Genomic DNA, 18305 nt, shown 5'->3' on the forward strand with positions numbered 1-18305 from the left:
CGTCTGCAATGCCCCTCTAAGCCCACATGGCTAGTATTTATTCTCTGTTCATGACCTTTGACATTTGGCCAGCATAGCTAATCTTAGTAGGCGATGGAAACACACACAGCAACTAGAGAAGGGCATAGCGGCCTTCACAAACACAGAACAAAGGGAATGCATGAGAGGCGGCGTTGAAAAGGAGGGAAAGGTTATAGATACAGAGTCCGAGAGAAACAGAAAGAGAGATGGTGTGTTAAACGCACATCACTTAAGACTATATAGAAAAGTTCTGCAAAGGGAATGACAATAACATGCCCTAGAAAGAAGTCTCAATCAAGTCACTCTACCCTTCGACAAACTAAACCTAAACCTGGTGACCTTAGAGGATGGGTAAACCCAGCTCTACTGCTGAAAGAAGAAGTCAACATCTGTTCCCCTGTAATATCCTCCACCTGCTACACTCATATCACCTGGTACAACCCAGTCAATGGCATTTGGTTGCCTTTCTCCACAAACCAAAGCTATGTCACTTGACTTACAGGCAACATAAGTGGGACTGGTGGTAAACCTATTGTAGTAATTCTTGCCTCAAATTAACTTCCTGCTGTAATAACTGAGCCAAAAGATACAATCTAGTGTGTAGGTTCAGGCAAGTCAGCTGACTGCAACACATTTTCTTTCCTGTGTTGGTACTTTGGAATGTATTGACCGTTGAATTGGGACAGTGGTCATTGTCAAGTGACAGGGCTCATGTGACAGTTGTTATTAGTTATGTTGCTTGAGGCTGGGAGAGGACCGTACTGAGGAAATGTCACAATATTGCGCATATTTTGAGAACCGCACAATATATTTCATCAGGAAAAAAAGGTTTATTCCTTTCCGTGGATTTACTTTTCTAAAGCACACATTTGTCAAATCTCCAAACATGAGATATACAGGCCATTGACACATTTAAAAATAGTCATCTTTAATTGACATTGGTCAATAACTTAAAAAGTACAAGTCCACAGCGTCAAAGTTAACAGTATATACATATGTAATGTGTAACAACTTGAGTGTAAAAAAACCAACTGATTAATGAATTAAGGAACAGTTAAAACCATCATGGAAGTATTACATCAGCTACAAGTGTACAAAACATTAAGGACACCTGCTCTTTCCATGACATAAACTGACCAGGTATGTAATGGTAGTAGATGCCAGGCGCATCAGTTTGTGTCAAGAACTCTAACAATGCTGGGTTTTTCACGCTCAACAGTTTCCAGTGTGCATCAAGAATGGTCCACCACCCAAAGGTCCACCATCTAGCCAACTTGACACAATCTGTGGGAAGCATTGGAGTCAACATGGGCCAGCATCCCTGTGGAACGATTTTGACACCATATAGAGACCATGCCCTGACGAATTTAGGGTTTTCTGAGGGCAAAAGGGGAGGAGGGGAGGTGCAACTCGATATTAGGCAGGTGAGCTTAATGTTTTGTACAATGAGTGTATTGGATTGCTGCAGAGGCACAGAATTGTACTTGTGCTGCAATGAAAGTAGATGCCCTATATTGTAATAGCACTTTGATAATGTTGCTCTCCCTTGGACACATATGGCACAACTATCCATAAACTGGTTGTAGACTTTCACTTTAAGGCTGTGTGTTAGAAGGATTCAGATTGTATTTTCATATTGATACATAAACACAGTAACCCACCCCCGTCTTCCCTTTCCCTTTCTCTAGGGATGCACAAATTTTCCATTAACATCAATGTGTGAATATGCAAAAATGCTGTGCGTCTTGAGTTAGGATTCATCATTCATCCTACCACTCCTCCGTTTCTCCCTCTATCTGAACTTGATCTCGAAGCAGAGGCAGTTGAAGGACTCACATGCTGGGGGTTGGCAGGTGCAAGCACAGTCCCACATGTTACACTGTGGGGAAACAAAGCATGGGGTAAGAACAAGTGGTTCAAACCCTGATCGGTCGCACACTCAGTCAGGGGTTTTACTCACATTAGGAAGAGAGGGGCAGGTAGAGGGGCAGGTCTGATCAAGGCACGAGCGCAGTGATGGCATGCGACAGTTGCACGACTCTGCACATGCTAAACAGTAATCGAATGGGGCGATATTTGGACAGCAGTCACCACACTCAGGAGAACACTGTTCCTGTAGGGCAAGAGGCCATGAATGAATTAACATCCCTCTCACCAGTCAAACCATATCTCTATTTGCTGCTGGAGCTTATGGTGAAGACAGTTTGCTATGGTCAAGTAGGGTTTGAGGCCTACATTAAAAAAAGGCAATATCTGCAGCATCAGTGCCTCTCACTTGAAGTATTAAAAAAATATATATTTGATTCAAGGTTCATCTTCCTGGCTTTGTTGAACTGCACTCTTTTTAAGCTACATTTGCAAGGTATCTGTGCACAACAGCATATAGGGAAGGGATAGGATAGGGAAGCAAATGCTGTACCTTGAGGCATTGGCGGAACCATAATGCCATTGCAAGGAAAATCATGTAAAGACCAACAACAATCATCAGTACAGCGGGAAGAGGGAGTGTGAGGCCCCACACAGGCAACACCTGAAGAAGAATAGAAACAAGTTTACTGTGTGCAGGAGATGGCATGTTCAAGATTATACTAATATAAATACCATGCACACTTTAGTTTGTTATAACTTTAGCTAGATAGCTATGCCTAGCAAATAATGTAAAAATATATATTTGACATCTGCAAACAAGCACACACACCGGACACGATGCATTTACAATGCTGCGTTGGTAAAAGATGGGTTGGCTGACAACATCACAAAAATTATGTGAGCACATCCATAGGGCAGAAGAATGACAAGAAACTGCCATGTTGGGAATCGTGTGGCTCCTTTCAGCTTGTTATTGATACCATAGCTGTGTTAGAATACTCATACTAATTGTGACGTAAATTGATCATGTAGTATGCTTATTGGTCATAGTATGGATATAGTTAGTATGCCAAAAGTTCCCGGATGTCGTACTCAATTCGCCATAATACGAAAATACAAGCAGTTGACACTATTTACATGCTTTTAGAGTCCATAATGCAATTCTTCAAAAATGGGCGTGGCTTCACAACTTTTCCAGATTTGAAGTAAATGGCGGAAAATATGCAGCCGAAGTCCCGACGAGAGTGGATACAAATTCATTGCTTTAACTAATTATGACAAATGTTAAGAAAATGTTGAGCAATGTAATAAAGTAATCACTTTTCAAATAAGTTACGTTACACGTTATGTTGGCTGACAATTTGTTAGCTACGCTATCCTTACGAACCCCATAGCATATCATTACAGCAGTATGTTAGCTAGTTACTTAACATAATGTTAGTTGGCTACTAATACATCGGACTTTCCTGTAACGTTATATTAACTAAATGCTATCTAACTACCCAATGTTTATTACATTGATTATTCACTTCATGCTTAGCTGAGGTATAGTCGTTGTGCGTTCTCAATGGCCATTGTTAATTCGCTCTGGCTATCTACTCCGATTTCAGAGCACTCTCCTCTGAGTGTTCCAGAATAACTGATTACTTACGAACGCCCAACACCTGCTGAAAATAACCGTTGTCAGTAAACGGTGGCACAAAACAAAATTGATTCAATTATTGCCAGCAGCACAGTTACAGTCAACAATGCTCTGGAGAACATGAAAACAGCCTAACCAGCTGTCTAGGGCGAGTAAAATGGTCAGAGTGAGGTGTTCTTATTTGTGTCTGGAAGTAGCTAGCAAGCTAGCCAATGTTAGCCAGTTAGGTTGGGTGCTTGACTGCTGTTAGGTCAGAACGCAACGCTCGGATTAACCCTACTCCTGAACGCTCCGAGAGCGAAACGCTATGAATTTACAAATGGACAATCTGGCATACGAACGCCCAGAACGCACACTGGCACTCCAGATTGAATTCACGAACACACCTGAAATCATATGATGTCTAGCTAGTAATTTGTTATACTGGGGCGGCAGGGTAGCCTAGTGGTTAGAGCGTTGGACTAAAGGTTGCAAGTTCATATCCCCGAGCTGACAAGGTACAAATCTGTCGTTCTGCCCCTGAACAGGCAGTTAACCCACTGTTCCTAGGCCGTCATTGAAAATAAGAATTTGTTCTTAACTGACTTGCCTGGTTAAATAAAGGTAAAATAAAATAAAAAAATACTAGCAAGGGGTTCCATGGCAACAAATTCAACTTCCAGTAGAAAGCACTAGTACGCTCAACTGGAAGGATACCGGTCGTTTAAAGTATACTAAAATGAACTAATAGTATATAGTATATACTCATAAAGCATGTAATATATGGTATGTTAGTATGGATATTCGAACACAGCTCGTGTCTTGTTTTGACTGATTTACTGTCAATGCTAATATGGCTAAAATTCACTACCCAGCTAACCACTTTAACAATGTATTTAAGAGACAACAAATTGTCATTGTGCACATTTATTTATGTTTTCAATAAACATTGTTTTGTCCACAATCTAAGCCAACCTCATATGTTTTGCCCCATGGTTGCACCCACTGCATTTTTGTTGTTGAACAACACATCTTGTTCAACCGAATGGAAAAACGTCTCTGTGAGCATTTGAAATAAGATCAGGATAAAAAAAAAACGATAGCTCAGTAGTCCAACATTCTCCCCTACATGCAACCATCACAGAGGCAGGGGTGAAAGTATGGTGATCCTGATCCTGCGGCTGCTGCATGCCAGCCTGCCGTATCCCAAGAAGTTTCACCTGATTCATCCTAGCCAAATATTTGTATTGTTCTATCTGTGTCCTAGTCAAAATAAAGAAAAATAATCAATCATTTTGTCAACATTGATGACAGTTTGTAAACTGGAGGTAGGCTGTCTCCCTAATAGGTTGACTTTGGTTTGCAATATGACAGCTACTCACAAATACCTCTGATATACAGTACCAGTCAAAAGACACACATACTCATTCAATTTTCTTCATCGTAGAATAATAGTGAAGACATCAAAACTATTAAATAAAACATAGGGAATCATGTAGTAACTAAAAAAAAGTGTTAATAAAATCAAAATAGATTTTAGATTCTTCAAAGTAACCACCCTTTGCCTTGATGACAGCCCTGCACACTCTTGGCATTTTCTTAATAAGGCTAGGGTAAGTATTCGGAAGTTTGGATGACTGACGTGCCCAAAGTAAGCTGGCTGTTACTCAGGCCCAGAAGCTAGGACATGCATATGGATAGAAAACACTCTGAAGTTTCCAAAACGGTTAAAATAATGTCTGTGAGTATAACAGAACTGATACGGCAGGCAAAAACACGAGGAGAATCCATCCGGAATTATTATTTTTTGGGTCACAGGCCATTCAAATGCTTATCTATGGAATATTCAAAGGAATTCCTCCCATATTGCAGTTCCTATTGCTTCCACTAGATGTCAACAGTCTTTAGAAAGGCTTGTTTTTTGAAAAATGAATTAGTAGTTGTAGTTTTTCAAGGTAGCTCTCATTTTGACTGTAGTCTTGGGGCACGCACTTCGTTATTTTTCTCTGGTATTGAACATACTACATTCCGTCTTAAATTGTATTGTTTATTTACATAGTAGGGTACCTGAGAATTGATTAGAAACATTTGTAATGGTTTCGACTTGAAGTTATTGTTTATAGGGGTGCCAGGTAGGTTGTGCCTACCTGAGAAAATATTGGTATCTCCTTTTGGTTTGGGAGGGAATGAGTCCCACCTGGTCCATCAAATCTACACCAATACAAAGGACTCATGTAAAAGTCAGGATGGACATACACTTTTCATAAACCCTTAAAACTTTGGAAATAACTTCAAAACAACTGTATTCTTTTGCGTGGGTTGTATTACCAACATATATGATCACACACACATAATAATATAACAAATAATGAGCTCTGGTTCCTCCAGAAAAGTTCTGTACCTCGGGCCTAAAAGAGTCCAGCCCGGTAAAGGAGTTCAGGGAACTCAAGTGACCTTAGTCACGCAATATTTGTCCGTTCATACAAGTGTAGCGTAAACCCAGTCTCAATCATACAATCAATATATCAACTCTTTTAACACACAACCATAAAGCATATCAAATCTCAATAAGTCTTCAACTACAACTAACCACATAAATCATCACGGTATACATCACACCAAAACAAATGAAATACTGTATACAAAAAGGTTGTAGTCAGTTGGTCAGTCAGACAATTCAATCCGCCAGCAGATCTCCAGCAGAGAAAGGCCACGAAGACCATTGGAGATGTGTAATCCAACGGCAGCAATGAGTGGATCCTATTCTGGGTAAATTTGCGATTAGGCTACAAAGCACACTTTTAAATACAACAAAACAAATGGAATAGAGAAGCTTTGGAACTGAGGGTTGAACACATCCTCATTCGCGTCTCCATCACAACCCCACTTTTGCGCAGCTGATGCTGGCAATTTAATTTGGGAATTAAAGGGGAAGTGCCCTATTGGATGGAGAAGCACTGAGACGGTTCAGACAAATCCAGGGCCGTCACAAATTGCTTGACTTGTTTGGACGAAGTTTACCGGTTACTTTTGGGATTGCTTTGTCTGCATGTTGAACGACTGGAAGGGGTGGATTACTGAATCAAACGCGCCAACTAAACTGACTTTTTGGGGATATAAAGAAGAACTTTATTGAGCAAAACGACCATTTGTTGTGTAGCTGGGACCTCTGGGATTGCAAACAGAGGAAGATCTTCAAAGGTAAGTGATTTATTGTATTGCTATTTCTGATTTTTGTGACGCCTCTGCTGGTTTGGACAATGTTTTTAGTGCTGGTGTATGCGGGGCGCTATCCTCAGATAATCACATGGTATGCTTTCACCGTAAAGCCTTTTTGAAATCTGACAAAGCGGCTGGATTAACAAGAAGTTTTTAAACAATGTAAGACACTTGTATTTTCATGAATGTTTAATATTATGATTTTGGTATTTTGAATTTCTCGCTCTGCAATTTCACCAGGTGTTGTCAAGGTGGGGCACTAGCATCCCAAAAGGACACCAATAGTAAGAAGAGACTTGCTTGGGCCAAGAAACATGAGCAATGGACATTAGACCGGTAGAAATCTGTCCTTTGGTCTGATGAGTCCAAATTTGAGATTTTTGGTTCCAACTGCTGTGTCTTTGTGAGACGCAGAGTAGGTGAACAGATGATCTCCACACGTGTGGTTCTCACCGTGAAGCATGGAGGAGGTGTGATGGTGCTTTTGCTGGTGACACTGTCTGTGATTGATTTAGAATTCAAGGCACACTTAACCAGCATGGCTACCACAGCATTCTGCAGCAACACACCATCCCATCTGGTTTGTGCTTAGTGGAACTATCATTTGTTTTTCAACAGGACATTGACCCAAAACACAAAATACATTTTATTGGTCACATACACGTGTTTAGCAGATGTTACTGCGGGTGTAGCGAAATTCTTGTGAAGGAAAAGCAGCCAACAAGTGCTCAGCATATATGAGAACTCCTTCCAAGACTGTTGGAAATGTGTTCCAAGTGAAGCTGGTTGAGGAAATGCCAAGCATGTGCAAAGCTGTCAAGGCAAAGGGTGGCTACTTTGAAGAATCTAAAATATATTTTGATTTGCTTAACACTTTTTTGGCCACTACATGATTCCATATGTGCTATTTCATAGTTTGAGTCTTCACTATTATTCTACAATGTAGAAAATAGTACAAATAAAGCAAAACAATAGGTGTGTCCAAACTTTTGACTGGTACTTCTGGGGTAGCTAGCTTTAGCTTCGTACTTAGCTAGCACCAATGCAACCAGCCTGAAAACAATGACCAGTATCTGCAATCATTTTCAATATTCTTAGCAATGATTTGGGAATCCATCTGACTTAGTATTAGCTAGGCAGACACTTGTTCTCCTATTGAAATCGACCTTCAGTTCATGAAAATAAATAGATAACGTTAGCTAGATAACGAACTAAACAAGCAAGCCTGCTACTGTTACCCAGCCCTGTTGCCCCAAGCTAACGCGATAAGCGTGGCTAGTAAAGGCTTAACCGGACCGGGTCAGACCATCATTAACCAAATATTAAACCCTTATAAATTAGGCGTATTTTAGATGATAAAACCTATCTAACTATAGCTACTGAAACAGTGTCGTTTTTTACAAATTGTTTGCATGCAACAGTTAACTTAGATAGCTTTTTTTCTGACCAGCACTGTCCCAGAGCTTGGGGAAGTATGTCTGCTTCATGCCGTATTTTATTTTAACTCGGCAAATCAGTTAACACATTCTTCTTATCTACAATGACGGCCTACCGTGGCCAAACCCGGACAACGCTGGGCCAATTGTGTGCCGCCCTATGGGACTCCCAATAACGGCCGGGTGTGATTCAGCCTGGATTCGAATCAGGGACTGTAGTAAACGCCTCCTGCACTGAGATGCAGTGCCTTAGACCACTGCGCCACATGGGAGTCCAACATTGATTACACTCACTAGTATTTCCTATGTGTAATAACTACGTAAACATGTTACGAACGTGTTAAATTATTATGTGATGTGCAGGCATATTCAGGTCCTGATTGGTCAACAAGCGTATTTGACGTGTAAAATATGGTTATTTTATGCGTCAAATAGTGTTATGTGAGGTGTGTATTTCAACCATGCAAAGCAAAAACCCAAACCGCGTTCCATAATATGGTGATTAGCTAAAACGAGAGTAGTCTGTAAAACATAAGAGTGGGCATACCATCATAATTTCTACTGTATCTCCTTCTTGCTCCTGGCGCGTTTAAGGTGCTCCCATTTCTGTCGTCTGTTTGGTGGATGGAAACAGCAAAGAAGCAACGTTAACAGTACCAAGCTAACTATCTAACTTAGTTAGCTAACGCGTTATAGTTAAGTCAGGATTGGCCATAGCTGGCATACAATCTTGTTAACTTTAGCTAGCTAGCTTGCAAAGAAAGGAACCCAAGCTAGTAACGTAACTTAAACGATTTCACACATCGTATAATTTTAGTAACTAGCTAGCTATCAAAGTCGAACAGCTGGCTAGCTATCAAAGTCGAACAGCTGACACGTTTGTAAACCGACGTGCCTAGCTAGCGACGCGTTACTAACGTTCGGGTTAGTTCGCGTTAGCTAGACAACTTAGCCTCATCCCACAATACATAACTTCTACCGGTATGTTAAATGAAGAATTTCATTTCTTAACATTTAGCCTGTGTGCTTTCTTAAAACACATTCTAAAAACAATTATTCGTTTACTACATTACGTTAGCTTTTCATAGCCAACTAATCTTAGCTAGCTTCACACGGTTACAAACGTTGCTGTTGAAGTTGCCGTTGAAGTTGCCATAGAAACAGACGGCTACCTGGGAGGGTCATATTATGATTCCAAATCAAAGTTTGCGAAACGGAGCACGGAGGGCGCTTCACAAATGCGTACTCCGTTTGCACATAAGTACACAAAGAAATATTATAAAAATGTATTGAAATCAATGGCGGTCATTATTTCTGTTTGAATCGATGGTAAATACTTTCCGATTTCGGAATAAAATGTGGCTTGTGTATATCTTGTTTCGTCTCTATTGCAATTGTCCTACCGGGAAGATGGTTCAGTGAATGGATAAATCCATAGTCAATAGGGCTAGATAGCTAGCCACTAAGACTTAGTAAGCTACCTACGAAACACATACATATACCTAGTCATAGTCAAATCCGTATTGTATTGGTCACATACACATGGTTAGCAGATGTTATTGCGAGTGTAGCGACATGGTTGCATCTAGTTCTGACAGTGCAGTAATATCTAACAAGTAATCTCACAATTTCACAACTACCTAATACACACAAATGTAAAGGGATGGAATAAGAATATGTACATATAAATAGAAGGATGAGCGAAGTTTACATTCACTCAATTAGTATTTGGTAGGATTGCCTTTAAATTGTTTAACTTGGGTCAAACGTTTCGGGTAGCCTTCCACACGCTTCCCATAATAAGTTGGGTTCCTCCTGACAGATCTGGTGTAACTGAGTCAGGTTTTTCGGCCTCCTTGCTGGCACACACTTTTTCAGTTCTGCCCACAAATGTTCTATGGGATTGAGGTCAGGGCTTTGTGATGGCCACTCCAATACCTTGACTTTGTTGTCCTTAAGATAGTCAGAAATACTATGAAACATCCCCACTTCTAGCACACATTTGCAAGCAGGCAAATGAACATTCTATGTGTGCTGAGGCATGTGTGATATGTTGAGTGACATTGACAGGACCAACAAAGAGGACATGCCCACATCCAAACAAAAGATAACACTGTCTAACTTGCACCGTTATGCAATTATAAGGAGACTAGATACAAATATCTAATCCTGGCTACCAATGTTCTAGCATTAATTTATTGAGGCAAGGAGATGTCAAGGTGGCACCCAAGCATATGCAATGTGTATATGTGACAAACAAATATGTATGGGCATATATTTGATGTTTTTTTGTGTGTGTGTGTTATTTTACAGAGGCATCCCTTTATGGAGCCATTTTCTAGGCCTCCCAGGTATTTACATTTAATGTACAGTACCGGTCAAAAGTGTAGAACACCTACTAATTCAAGTTTTTAAAAAAAAATTATAACTATTTTCTACATTGTAGAATAATAGTGAAGACATCAGAACTATGAAATAATACATATGGAATCATGTAGTAACCAAAGAAGTGTTAAACAAATCAAATTATAATTTATATTTGTGATTCTTCAAATAGCCACCCTTTGCCTTGATGACAGCTTTGCACACTCTTGGCTCCATACATTACGTATAATGTGAATGTGTAGATAGATGCATGGTGACTCCAACAGGAGTGCCATGGGCGTCCCTTGACGTGTACCAGGAATAGTGGAAGGACAATCTGAAGGTACAGTGGTTGCTCAACTAAAAGTTTTGTGATTGTGCTGCGTGATTTAGAGATCATTTGTGGTTTAGTATGGTACCCAGCGTCACTACTTCATTGCTCCAGACCAGCGCAAGGGGGGAGTTAGAGCACTGATTATGCTTTTGGGTCCCAAGGCGCTACTGTGTCTCTAACTGACAATGAATGGGCGACATAAACCAAATAGAAACGGATAATTGTGCACGACTTCAAAATGTAATTTCAATGAACTGAATGATGAGGATGAAGAAGGTGATTGAATTTAGAACAATAGTGTAAGAATTACTATTCCTCTGTCCTGCTGACCCAGAAAAATACACTTATTTTGTTTGTTACTACTCATCAGTATTACTTACTAAAACTGTTATTACACTAAGAAACTTAGACTACAATTAGGGTGTGGAAATTGATTATTTCACTCTTACTGTAGTACTGTAGTCTACTCCCGACCAGTCACATTGTATATGTGACTGAGTGGCACAGTAGTCTAAGACACTGCATCGCAGTACAAACTGCATTGCTACAGATGCTGGTTCAAAACCCAGCCCAGTTGTGACCGGGAGACCCATGAGGTGACGGCAGGTTTTTGGTTTCTCTCCCTCTAAAAACAGAAATAAAAAATTGTAAATAACAAACAGACTTTATTTACAAATTAGTAACAATGTCCCACCCCATGTTTAAGAATTGCCTTTTTCTCGCTCAATTTTTTAAACAAGCCATAGAAAGTTGTTTGCAATTTCAGTTTAATCCACCAGAAAAGACAGAATAAATATTACAACAAATATTGTGGTTAAACTCAAATATACTAATTGAAGAAAAAAAAATATGTTCCTCCTGAAATCCCTAATCTGCTCACTTAAATGAATAGAGATCCTGGTCATGGTGCTACAGTTAGTTGTTACAGCATAATCAAAGTGTAGACAATCGGCGATCTGCTGTATACTTATGGCCTATTGTCAGGTGAAAGTCACACCTTTCCAGTACTCATCTCCCCGCCCCAAACTCCACCCTTACCACAGTTACCATTCAAAAACGAGCTGTTTATCTAAAAAAAAAATGGCATTGCGACCAAAGAGCCAGCTTCTTTCTATGGCGCTACCTGTTCCAGGGTAAGGACCATTACACACCAGAGGACTTCAAAATGAGCTGGAGCTTAGAGGATCACCAAACTAATTGTATTTTGGATTCAGTGCATTTTCTTTAGAAAAATTATATAGCCTAGGCATACTGTGTAATAAAATCGATAATTAAATAAAAGTCAAATAAAAAATTATAATAATAACTCTGTACTAAAAACGTGAATGTGTTTTTGCAGAGCAGAGCATACAGCCAACAGAGCATACAACCAACCATGTTGGCAACGAATGGTTGCCAAGAAAGCGGTTAGTTTTGCTAGATTCTTATAATGTGTACGCAGCATTTATGTTTTGGAGTCACTTTTCTTTCTTAATTGATCTTCCGTTTCTATCATAGGCAGTGGAGGTTGTAGCTTGTATGGCTCCCTGGGCGAACCCCCCCTTCAGCCCCACCCCCATCACCATTCTGCACTAACTGTCATTTATATTCAGACATTTGGAACAACACAAATAAATTATCATAACATTTAAAACTATATAAATATAAAAATATATATACAAAAAATAAGACCAATAAATATCCAAAAGAAGTAACAAAGACAAATAGAAACAAATTTGTGTTGATTTGGCACTCGAGCATCAATACATTATCCATCCCCCAACACTGTCAACCAAGAGTCAAGACTACATTACCCATCCCCCCAACACTGTCAACCAAGATTCAAGACTAAACCTTGGTGGTGAGCAGACTGGTTTTATATTATTCTTAACGATTTTACATAAATCAGAAAAAATGCAACAATGTCTGTGGAACTAGATATTCACAGTATTATGAATGAATTGTGGTTATTTGGTAGCATTTCGTAGTGTGATTGATTTGACTAATTACATTATCTGTATATGGGAAGTAGTCTGACTATGAAAAGTAGCAGATAGATATATAGGTAGCCTCTGGAACTGCCGATCTGCGGCCAACAAGGCAGAGTTCATCTCAGCCTATGCTCTTCAAAGGGGGAGACACCCTGGACCCAAACTGCTATAGACCTATATCCATCCTGCCCTGCCTATCTAAGGTCTTCGAAAGCCAAGTCAACAAACAGGTCACTGACCATCTCGAATCCCACCGTACCTTCTCCGCTGTGCAATCTGGTTTCCGAGCCGGTCACGGGTGCACCTCAGCCACACTCAAGGTACTAAATGATATCATAACCGCCATCGATAAAAGACAGTACTGTGCAGCCGTCTTCATCGACCTCGCCAAGGCTTTCGACTCTGTCAATCACCAAATTCTTATCGGCAGACTCAACAGCCTCGGTTTTCGGATGACTGCCTTGCCTGGTTCACCAATTACTTTGCAGACAGAGTTCAGTGTGTCAAATCAGAGGGCATGCTGTCCGGTCCTCTGGCAGTCTCTATGGGGGTGCCACAGGGTTCAATTCTCGGGCCGACTCTTTTCTCTGTATATATCAATGATGTTGCTCTTGCTGCGGGCGATTCCCTGATCCACCTCTACGCAGACGACACCATTCTATATACTTTCGGCCCGTCATTGGACACTGTGCTATCCAACCTCCAAACGAGCTTCAATGCCATACAGCACTCCTTCCGTGGCCTCCAACTGCTCTTAAACGCGAGTAAAACCAAATGCATGCTTTTCAACCGATCGCTGCCTGCACCCGCATGCCCGACTAGCATCACCACCCTGGATGGTTCCAACCTTGAATATGTGGACATCTATAAGTACCTAGGTGTCTGGCTAGACTGCAAACTCTCCTTCCAGACTCACATCAAACATCTCCAATCAAAAATCAAATCCAGAGTCGGCTTTCTATTCCGCAACAAAGCCTCCTTCACTCACGCTGCCAAGCTTACCCTAGTAAAACTGACTATCCTACCGATCCTCGACTCGGCGATGTCATCTACAAAATGGCTTCCAACACTCTACTCAGCAAACTGGATGCAGTCTATCACAGTGCCATCCGTTTTGTCACTAAAGCACCTTATACCACCCACCACTGCGACTTGTATGCTCTAGTCGGCTGGCCCTCACTACATATTCGTCGCCAGACCCACTGGCTCAGGTCATCTACAAGTCCATGCTAGGTAAAGCTCCGCCTTATCTCAGTTCACTGGTCACGATGGCAACACCCATCCGTAGCACGCGCTCCAGCAGGTGTATCTCACTGATCATCCCTAAAGCCAACACCTCATTTGGCCGCCTTTCGTTCCAGTACTCTGCTGCCTGTGACTGGAACGAATTGCAAAAATCGCTGAAGTTGGAGACTTTTATCTCCCTCTCCAACTTCAAACATCAGCTATCCGAGCAGCTAACCGATCGCTGCAGCTGTACATAGTCTATAGGTAAACAGCTCACCCATTTTCACCTACCTCATTCCCATACTGTTTTTATACTGTTTTTATTTATTTACTTTTCTGCTCTTTTGCACACCAATATCTCTACCTGTACATGCCCATCTGATCATTTATCACTCCAGTGTTAATCTGCAAAATTGTATTATTCGCCTACCTCCTCATGCCTTTTGCACACATTGTATATAGACTGCCCATTTTTTTTTTTTCTACTGTGTTATTGACTTGCTAATTGTTTACTCCATGTGTAACTCTGTGTTGTCTGTTCACACTGCTATGCTTTATCTTGGCCAGGTCGCAGTTGCAAATGAGAACTTGTTCTCAACTAGCCTACCTGGTTAAATAAAGGTGAAATAAATAAAAAATAAATAAAAAAATGCCTCCCTCCAGTCCCTCGACTTCTTGGCACTGACGGAAACATGGATCACCACAGATAACACTGCTACTCCTACTGCTCTCTCTTCGTCCGCCCACGTGTTCTCGCACACAACGAGAGCTTCTGGTCAGCGGGGTGGTGGCACCGGGATCCTCATCTCTCCCAAGTGGTCATTCTCTCTTTCTCCCCTTACCCATCTGTCTATCGCCTCCTTTGAATTTCATGCTGTCACAGTTACCAGCCCTTTCAAGCTTAACATCCTTATCATTTATCGCCCTCCAGGTCCCTCGGAGAGTTCATCAATGAGCTTGATGCCTTGATAAGCTCCTTTCCTGAGGACGGCTCACCTCTCACAGTTCTGGGCGACTTTAACCTCCCCAAGTCTACCTTTGACTCATTCCTCTCTGCCTCCTTCTTTCCACTCCTCTCCTCTTTTGACCTCACCCTCTCACCTTCCCCCCTACTCACAAGGCAGGCAATACGCTCGACCTCATCTTTACTAGATGCTGTTCTTCCACTAACCTCATTGCAACTCCCCTCCAAGTCTCCGACCACTACCTTGTATCCTTTTCCCTCTCGCTCTCATCCAACACTTCCCACACTGCCCCTACTCGGATGGTATCGCGCCGTCCCAACCTTCGCTCTCTCTCCCCCGCTACTCTCTCCTCTTCCATCCTATCATCTCTTCCCTCTGCTCAAACCTTCTCCAACCTATCTCCTGATTCTGCCTCCTCAACCCTCCTCTCCTCCCTTTCTGCATCCTTTGACTCTCTATGTCCCCTATCTTCCAGGCCGGCTCGGTCCTCCCCTCCCACTCCGTGGCTCGACGACTCATTGCGAGCTCACAGAACAGGGCTCCGGGCAGCCGAGCGGAAATGGAGGAAAACTCGCCTCCCTGCGGACCTGGCATCCTTTCACTCCCTCCTCTCTACATTTTCCTCCTCTGTCTCTGCTGCTAAAGCCACTTTCTACCACTCTAAATTCCAAGCATCTGCCTCTAACCCTAGGAAGCTCTTTGCCACATTCTCCTCCCTCCTGAATCCTCCTCCCCCTCCCCCCTCCTCCCTCTCTGCAGATGACTTCGTCAACCATTTTGAAAAGAAGGTCGGCGACATCCGATCCTCGTTTGCTAAGTCAAACGACACCGCTGGTTCTGCTCACACTGCCCTACCCTGTGCTCTGACCTCTTTCTCCCCTCTCTCTCCAGATGAAATCTCGCGTCTTGTGACGGCCGGCCGCCCAACAACCTGCCCGCTCGACCCTATCCCCTCCTCTCTTCTCCAGACCATTTCCGGAGACCTTCTCCTTACCTCACCTCGCTCATCAACTCATCCCTGACCGCTGGCTACGTCCCTTCCGTCTTCAAGAGAGCGAGAGTTGCACCCCTTCTGAAAAAACCTACACTCGATCCCTCCGATGTCAACAACTACAGACCAGTATCCCTTCTTTCTTTTCTCTCCAAAACTCTTGAACGTGCCGTCCTTGGCCAGCTCTCCCGCTATCTCTCTCAGAATGACCTTCTTGATCCAAATCAGTCAGGTTTCAAGACTAGTCATTCAACTGAGACTGCTCTTCTGTGTATCACGGAGGCGCTCCGCACTGCTAAAGCTAACTCTCTCTCCTCTGCTCTCATCCTTCTAGACCTATCGGCTGCCTTCGATACTGTGAACCATCAGATCCTCCTCTCCACCCTCTCCGAGTTGGGCATCTCCGGCGCGGCCCACGCTTGGATTGCGTCCTACCTGACAGGTCGCTCCTACCAGGTGGCGTGGCGAGAATCTGTCTCCTCACCACGCGCTCTCACCACTGGTGTCCCCCAGGGCTCTGTTCTAGGCCCTCTCCTATTCTCGCTATACACCAAGTCACTTGGCTCTGTCATAACCTCACATGGTCTCTCCTATCATTGCTATGCAGACGACACACAATTAATCTTCTCCTTTCCCCCTTCTGATGACCAGGTGGCAAATCGCATCTCTGCATGTCTGGCAGACATATCAGTGTGGATGACGGATCACCACCTCAAGCTGAAACTCGGCAAGACGGAGCTGCTCTTCCTTCCGGGGAAGGACTGCCCGTTCCATGATCTCACCATCACGGTTGACAACTCCATTGTGTCCTCCTCCCAGAGCGCTAAGAACCTTGGCGTGATCCTGGACAACACCCTGTCGTTCTCAACTAACATCAAGGCGGTGGCCCGTTCCTGTAGGTTCATGCTCTACAACATCCGCAGAGTACGACCCTGCCTCACACAGGAAGCGGCGCAGGTCCTAATCCAGGCACTTGTCATCTCCGTCTGGATTACTGCAACTCGCTGTTGGCTGGGCTCCCTGCCTGTGCCATTAAACCCCTACAACTCATCCAGAACGCCGCAGCCCGTCTGGTGTTCAACCTTCCCAAGTTCTCTCACGTCACCCCGCTCCTCCGCTCTCTCCACTGGCTTCCAGTTGAAGCTCGCATCCACTACAAGACCATGGTGCTTGCCTACGGAGCTGTGAGGGGAACGGCACCTCAGTACCTCCAGGCTCTGATCAGGCCCTACACCCAAACAAGGGCACCTCGTTCATCCACCTCTGGCCTGCTCGCCTCCCTACCACTTAGGAAGTACAGTTCCCGCTCAGCCCAGTCAAAACTGTTCGCTGCTCTGGCTCCCCAATGGTGGAACAAACTCCCTCACGACGCCTGGACAGCGGAGTCAATCACCACCTTCCGGAGACACCTGAAACCCCACCTCTTTAAGGAATACCTAGGATAGGATAAAGTAATCCTTCTCACCCCCCTTAAAAGATTTAGATGCACTATTGTAAAGTGGCTGTTCCACTGGATGTCATAAGGTGAATGCACCAATTTGTAAGTCGCTCTGGATAAGAGCGTCTGCTAAATGACTTAAATGTAATGTAATGTGAATATATTAAATTCATGTTATTGTCAGATAGAATACTGAGGGTCCCTGAAGGAAAGAACTTGTTAGTATAGGAATAATTTTGATATGGTTAGCATTTGTTTAGACTTTATTTGACTATTAGGAGGTTTTTAAATAGTATTAAATTTAACAGGAATATAGGACATCTGTGATGATTTAGGATTATTGTTAGGATTAAGATAGATTGATTAAGTAAATGTAAGGACTTTAGAGATTGCCACTCATAGACATGTTTTTTCTAAAATCAATGACTTTAGATAAAATCAAACAGTTAGTGGTATTTGAGAGATATGAGAGAAAAGGGTTACGGTTTAAATCGGTAAATATATATATTTAAGAAAATGTATAAGTAGCACAGATACTTCTTAAAGTAGATAAGAAACTTGACAGAGAATTGGTACAGGATTGACATGAATGGACGCCCAAGGGAGAATTGGACATGTGGAAAATGAAAGGGGCTCCTACATGATGATGTCAGACATAAGGATAATTTACTAATCTTACCTAAGTCATTGTTTAGAGTAGGCAAGGTTGTTACCTGGGCAGAGCCAGGTAACAAAGGGGGGATGGGTAAATTGTGTTCTAGGATAGGATGTGACCTACGGGATAATTAACTGATAAAAAAAAAGCTAACAAGTAGGTATAGAAGTTAAAGATATAATCAGATAGAACAAA

The 18305-nt window shown here is 42.4% G+C and overlaps 1 protein-coding gene across 4 annotated transcripts; it reads right to left on the reverse strand.

The window, feature by feature from the left end:
• Positions 1–831: 831 nt before the first annotated feature.
• Positions 832–9315, reverse strand: si:ch211-198p11.6 (uncharacterized). Of its 4 annotated transcripts, XM_052518450.1 has the most exons (5): positions 9240–9315; positions 8714–8779; positions 2441–2551; positions 1982–2134; positions 832–1900 (listed from the first exon to the last, which is right to left on the reverse strand). In XM_052518450.1, the coding sequence occupies exons 2-5, from the start codon at positions 8717–8719 to the stop codon at positions 1814–1816; spliced, it is 357 nt and encodes a 118-aa protein (XP_052374410.1). In that variant the 5' UTR covers positions 8720–8779; positions 9240–9315; the 3' UTR covers positions 832–1813. The 4 variants fall into 4 exon arrangements, with proteins under 4 accessions (XP_052374410.1, XP_035626579.1, XP_035626580.1 ...); XM_035770686.2 differs by having other exon boundaries at positions 8714–9309; XM_035770687.2 differs by having other exon boundaries at positions 1982–2128; positions 8714–9301.
• Between the last annotated feature and the right edge of the window lie 8990 nt (positions 9316–18305).

Source organism: Oncorhynchus keta, chromosome 5 (assembly GCF_023373465.1).
Source record: "Oncorhynchus keta strain PuntledgeMale-10-30-2019 chromosome 5, Oket_V2, whole genome shotgun sequence".
Classification (NCBI taxonomy): domain Eukaryota; kingdom Metazoa; phylum Chordata; class Actinopteri; order Salmoniformes; family Salmonidae; genus Oncorhynchus; species Oncorhynchus keta.

Coding starts and splice junctions, on each gene's coding strand:
- si:ch211-198p11.6 (XM_035770684.2), bottom strand. CDS start 2,830: ATGGCAGTTTCTTGTCATTCTTCTGCCCTATGGATGTGCTCACATAAT. Junction 2,552..2,719: donor TTGTAAATGCATCGTGTCCG/GTGTGTGTGCTT, acceptor ATTCTTCTTCAG/GTGTTGCCTGTGTGGGGCCT. Junction 2,135..2,440: donor GGTTCCGCCAATGCCTCAAG/GTACAGCATTTG, acceptor CTTGCCCTACAG/GAACAGTGTTCTCCTGAGTG.